Source organism: Chrysochloris asiatica, unplaced genomic scaffold (assembly GCF_000296735.1).
Source record: "Chrysochloris asiatica unplaced genomic scaffold, ChrAsi1.0 scaffold00230, whole genome shotgun sequence".
NCBI lineage: Eukaryota > Metazoa > Chordata > Mammalia > Afrosoricida > Chrysochloridae > Chrysochloris > Chrysochloris asiatica.
In genome coordinates this window covers 1,862,925-1,869,211 of record NW_006408748.1, presented here as the reverse complement: position 1 = coordinate 1,869,211, position 6,287 = coordinate 1,862,925, and the positions used below count along the sequence as shown (strand labels likewise).

General features: G+C 40.7%; 1 protein-coding gene across 1 annotated transcript in view; it reads left to right on the top strand.

Moving 5' to 3' along the window:
* Positions 1-6,287, top strand: part of RFC1 (replication factor C (activator 1) 1, 145kDa) — a 104,853-nt gene that overhangs the window by 12,806 nt on the left and 85,760 nt on the right. Inside the window, exons 3-4 of the mRNA XM_006873232.1 lie at positions 1,351-1,426; positions 3,533-3,655. Coding sequence (XP_006873294.1) covers positions 1,351-1,426; positions 3,533-3,655 — 199 coding nt within the window. The remainder of the gene's footprint in view (positions 1-1,350; positions 1,427-3,532; positions 3,656-6,287) is intronic.

The following is a 6,287-nucleotide window of genomic DNA, read 5'->3' as shown; positions in this document are numbered from 1 at the left end:
CCAGGAGTCCCAGGTCTTGCCACACTACTGGCCAACCAGGTCTCCACCCGGCTTCACAGGAGTCTATTGAACGTGTCTGTACTTAGGTCGCAGCTTTATTGCTGTTTTCCCTCACTTCTCCTTACTGGTGACCATGTTGGTTAGAGCATGTGTCTGCTCGTGTATTCCCATTGAGTCTCAGTCTTGGAAGATGTTTACTTTGAGGGGACCCGACTGCTTTCCTTGATGTCACCTGGGCAAGCAACTTGCTTGTTCTTGTAGTCAGTCGGACTGCCGTTATAATTTTATATTTTTCTTGTCGGTCTTTCTTTCAAGAAGTATCTTCTGTTCTTCTAGCCGCTCCAGGCTGGTCTGCTTGTCCTTTCCAGTAGAAATTTCCCACCTCAGAAGATTCTGGATGGGGTTCAGGATTCCCCCTATGGTCTTATGTAATGCAGAGGCTCTGCAGGAAGCCTCCTTCACTGGGCATGTTGTAGCCCCATTTTAGGTATTTCAGTCAGTTATAGGCAGAAGATGGACTTAGAAGCGTTCTATGGTGATATATCTGGCTCTTCCTTTCTCTCTCCCTCAAGTGTCTATTTTGTAATGAATGGTAGGCAAGGGAAACCAAGATTCAAAAGACAGCCAAGCTTCGTAACATTATTTCCCCCCTTTTGCCCATTCCAACCATGTCTCAATCCCTGTATCCCAGACCCCTGTTGTTCCATGGTTGTGCATACATCATTATTTACCTCTGTTCCACTTAGCCCATGCAGACCTGCCTAATCGTTTTCTCATCCGCCTTGTTCTTCCATTCTCCTCCTCCTCCTTGTGTATTGTCCCCTACTTCCCCAGCACCCAAACTATCCTGTGTCTATTCCTTACCCTGTGCTCCACTTTCCTCTCCCTCCCCTTGTTCCACCGCCCACATCCCAGTGGCCAACAAAGAGCTACCCCCCTCCCCCCTCCCCTTAGTATGGATTCTTTTTTTTAGTCTTTTACAGTAGTGGTCCTATGTAGTATTTTTCCTCTTGTGACTAATTTCACTCAACATAATGACCTCAGGGTTCATCCATGTTATGTGATAGCTTACAGCTTCCTTGTTATTCTTAAAGGTAGCATAATATTCCATTGTGTGTATGTACCACAGAACCGCTGGTAATTTCGAACTGCTGATCTTGAGGTTGGCAGCCTGACTTGTAACCACTATGCTACCAGAGCTCCTTAAAATGTCTTTAGACATCAACAAATGTCTCTCCAGGAGGCAAATTGCCCTTTGGTGGAAACCACTAAGCCCATGGCTAATGAGGAATAATGAGGTAAGTTATGAAGGTTTCTTGGTGTTCTAATTCTCTGCTGTCATATTTATAGGTAAATAGTTCTTGCAAAGATGATGATTTCAGACAGAAACAGCCAAACAAGAGAAAGAGGATCATCTATGATTCAGGTAATAATTTCTCTGAGGAGACTTAAGTTTTAAAATGATTTTATATCCTTTAGAACAGAGTTTTCAGAACTAATGTGAAATACACAGCTCTCTATGATGTTAATGGATGCTTTGAGGAGCGGTCCTTCGTAAAATATAGTTAAAGTTTTTCTACAGGTTTTATTAAAGCCTAAATGTGTTAATGTATTAAAGATTTGTTAGAGGTGTACAGTATGTACCATGTCTCAGACATACTTTGAATGTGGTATATCTAATTTTTTTAAAAAAATTCTAGTAAGTTGTCTTCTAGCTGTGTTTCTTGAAAATTAAATTGATTAATGCTTTAGAATATTGCTTTTAAAACAAACATCTAAATTTTTATTTTTGTGCTTGATTAAAAGGTTCAGCTGTTTTGTTGAATTGAAAAAAAGCTATAAACAACAATTTAATACTTAAAAAATATTTTCTGTAGATAGGAAACTCCAATTTTTGTCCATCTTTTATGATAGTGTTTGTTTTTTTAGGGAGGATCTGTCTGGTTTGCACTCCTGGTTTGTGAAGACTTTTTCAGTGATAGCAGACAGGGGTTAAAGCAGTTCTAAAAGTGGTGGGGTGTAGACTATGTGCCTTTCTGTGCTCTGTCCTGTAAGGCATTTTAAAGGGTTCTTTTCCAGTTCCCTGAGATTTTGCCTCATTTTGGAAACCTTGGAAGCTTAATTTAGAATAGTCTGAGACAGATTTGTAATTATAAATCCATGGTGTAGAGGAAGAGTCAGCACACTAGAGTTAATGCAACACCTATTTCATACTCCATATACCAGGTACTTACACTTTGTCCTAGTGTACATACAAGTGCTTTTGGCAATAAGACTGTGGTAGGCAGAGTGATAGAGTCTTGGTGTGGTGTAGGATAAGCACTGGACTGCTAACTATAAGGTTGGTGGTTCAAACCCACTAGTTGTCCCTTGGAAACCCTTCACAATGTCGCTCAACAACAACAGGCAGAGTAATGGCCCTGAACAAGATCCACAGCCATTCTTTGAAACTGTGACTGTGCTCGGGCCTATGGCAGAGGAGCTCTGGTAGCGTAGTGGTTACGAATTGGGCTGGAAGCCTTAAGGTCAGCAGTTCGAAACTACCAGCTGTTCTGTGGGAGAAAGATGAGGCTTTCTGCTCCTGTTAAGATTTACAGCCTTGGAAACCCTGTACAGGGCTGCGATGAGTCAGAACCAACTCCACGGGATATCACCATCACCACCATGGCAAAGGGGAATTAAGTCAGCAGGTGGGATTCAGGTTGCTAATTGTTGTTGTTGTTGTTAAGAACTGTGGAGTCTGTTCCGACTCATAGTGACCCTGCACAGGATTTCCGAGGCTGTAGATCTTTACGGGAGCAGAATGCCTCATCTATCTCCTGTGGAACCGCTGGTAGTTTTGAACTGCTGACCTTGAGGTTAACAGCCCGATTTATAACCACTACATTACCAGAGCTCCTTGTAGAACTGTCTAATTCAGTTGTTAATTAGATGACCTTAAAACAGGTAAATAATTTTGAGTTATCTCTGTGATTCCAGTGTAATTGCAAGTGTCCTAAAAAATGATTAAGGGAGGCAGAAGAAAAGAGAGAAAAATGAAGATAGGAGAAGTGCAGAGGACCAGAGAGATAGCAGCATGAAAAGCATTCATCCTGATGTTGCTAGTTTTAAAGATGGAGAAAGGAGACCATGAGCCAAGGAAGTGGGTTCTCTTGTAGCGTATCCAGAAAGAACTGCAGCTCTGCTGATTTTAACCCAGTAAGCTCACCAGCTGCTCCTGGAAACCCAATACAGGGTCGCTATGGGTTGGAATCGACTTGACGGCACTTAACAACAACAACAACACCTGTTTCATATATCTAAACTCCAAAACTTTAAAATAATAAACTTGTGTTGTTTTAAGCCACTGAAATGGTGGTAATTTGCCACATTAGCAATAGAAAACTATCCCATAGGCTTGGTAACCTGGAAAATTCATGGAGGAAGTGTAGCTTGAATAGCACCCTAAGGAATTTGCTCACAAAGACTACTTTTTAAACACACTATGTTGTTATAGTTCTTTTAAAAGTTTTGTTTTATTTTTGTCTCACAGATTCAGAATCAGAAGAGACAGTACACGTTAAAAATGCCAAAAAACAACCAGAAAAAATGTCACTGTCTACTAAACATGGTAAAATTCTGCGACAGGATTCTGTTACATACATTTCAGAAACAGGTAAGGGTTCTGAGTAGATTTCGTGTTTTAGAGGGCTGCAGTGTATGTGGTTTACTTTGAGTTTTTATTATCTTTTTTTGCTTTGTTGATTGGATTTGTCAGAGCAAGACTGTAATTATCTTTGGCATTTGCTACAGATTCAGGTATTGGATTAAAGGGCCCATTACAGGGGAACTGGCCCTTGGAATTTAAATGTGGCAGTTTGAATCCACCAGCTGCTCTGCTGGAGGAAGATGTGTCAGTCTGCTTACCTAGAGATTTATAGCCTTGGAAATCATATGTGGCGCTTGTACTCTGCCCAGTAGTGTCTCTGTGAGTTGTTGTTGTTAGGTGCCATCGAGTCATACTGACTCATAGTGACCCTGTGCACAACAGAACAAAACACTGTCTGGTCCTGGGCCAACTCACAATTGTTGCCACACTTGAGCCCATTGGCCACTTTGCCAATTCATCTCACTGCGATCTTCCTTTTTGTCTCTGACCCTCCACCTTACCAAATGTGATCTCCTTCTCCAGAGACTGGTCCCTCCTGACAGTATGTCTGAAGTATGAGAGACAAAGTTTGGCCATCCTGGCCTCAAGGAGCACTATGGCTGCACTTCTTCCAAAATGGATCTGTTGTTTCTTTTGGCAGCCCATGTATTTGGCACTTTCAGTATTCTCCTCCAACACCATAGCTCAAAAGCATCAATTCTTCTATGGTCTTCCTTATTCACTGTCCAGTTTTCACATGCATATGAGGTTATTGGCTTGGGTCAGGCACACCTTAGTCCTCAAGCTGACATCTTTGCTCTTCAACACTTTAAAAAGGTTTTGTGCAGCAGATTTGCTTAATGCAATACATCGTTTGATCTCCTGACTGCTGCTTCCGTGAGTGTTGATAGTTGATCCAAGAAGAATGAAGTCCTTGACAACTTTAATCTTTTCTCTGTTGATAAGAATGTTGTTTATTGGTCCATTGGTGAGAATTTTTGTTTTCTTGACATTGAGATGTAATCCATACTGAAGGCTGTGTTGGAGTCCACTTAATGACAGTGGGTTTTTTTGTTTTGTTGGTTGGTATTTTGAATCATAGGAATTGAAGCTCTATCTTGAGTCATACATTAAAATGTTAGTGGGTTGCTTTAAAGAGCAGTTTTAGGTTTATAAAAGAACTGTGAAGAAAGTACAGAGTTCCCGTATTAAACACCCTGTCCCTTTTCTCTTATTGCTATCTTGCGTTGTTGTTGTGAAGTGCTGTCAAGTCAGTTTCGACTCATAGTGACCCTGTATAGCGTTTCCAAGGGACCAGCTGTTGAGTTTGAACCACTTACCTTGTGGTTTAAACCAACCTCGGGATCCAGTGCTTATCCTGCATGGCCCAGCATTTGTTACCATTGACGAACTAATATTGATACGTTTTTGTTAACTAAAGTCCACAGTGTGCATTAGAGTTTGTGCTTCGTGTTGTGCAGTTCTGTGGACTTTGAGACATGCATAATGTCCTTTGTCTATCACTACAGTATTGTACAGAATGGTTTAATTGCCCTGAAAATCCTTGGTGTTTCCCCTGCTTGTCCTTTCCTCTCCTATATGTGCCCTGACAACTGTGATGTTTTTATTGCCTGTCGTTGTGCCTTTTCCACGTATCATCTAGTTAGAGCCACCCAGTCTGTAGTCTTTCAGACTGCTGCATACTATTGCTTAGTTATAATTTTCTTTATGAGCAATCTGCCATTTGCCTTTTTCAAATTAAAAAACTTGTCAGTCTGGTCATCATCAGCGGCATAAGGCAGTTATCCAAAACTTGAATATCTTTCTCTTTTTCTAAGCCAGAGCTTCTTTTGGTTTTTAATCCTAGTTGCCCATTGGAACCACCGAGAGAGCTTTTAAAATTCTGATGCTCAGACTGCACCTTAGACCAATTAAATTGGGATTTCTGGGAGTGGGATTTGTGTTTCTGTTTTAAAATTTTTTGTTGCGAATTGAGTGAAGGTTTTACATTCAACAGATCATGTACTTTCTTTCTTTTCAATGATTGCAATCCCCTCCATGCAATAATAGTTGTCCTACTTCCTCTCTTTGACTACCCAGGTACAAAGATCCTCTTTCAAACTCTTTATATATTTGTGAAATGTATAAGTAAATATATATCCACTCTTCCTCCCAGGCCCTGTGTCTCTGTCCGTGTGTCTACACACAGAACACTGGTGTCTAAGGTTGTGGCCGTCAGTGATTCCAGTAAGCGGTTAAGGTAGAAAACTCCTACAGGACTAGGAATGGACTTAATTTGTTCACTGAGTTTAAACTGCTTCTTATTCATGTCTTTTGTTTCCTGTTAGTAATTCTTTCATGTTCTTCTGAAATCTTTTTTCTTTTTTTTTGAATTTTATGGAATTCAGACTTCATCTTCTCTCAACTTGGTTTTAATGCATTGTTTTGTTGTTGTTAAGTGCCATCGAGTTGATTTTGACCTGTAGGGTTTCTGAGGCTTCAAATCTTTGCGGGAGCAGAAAGCCTCATCTTTCTTCTACACAGCAGCTGGCAGGCTTGAACCACCAACTTTGTGGTTCACAGTCCAGTGCTTATTGTATGGAGTGGCTTTATATTCTTTTTGAAGTTTTGTTAGAGTTTATAATCTTTCCGTACAGTA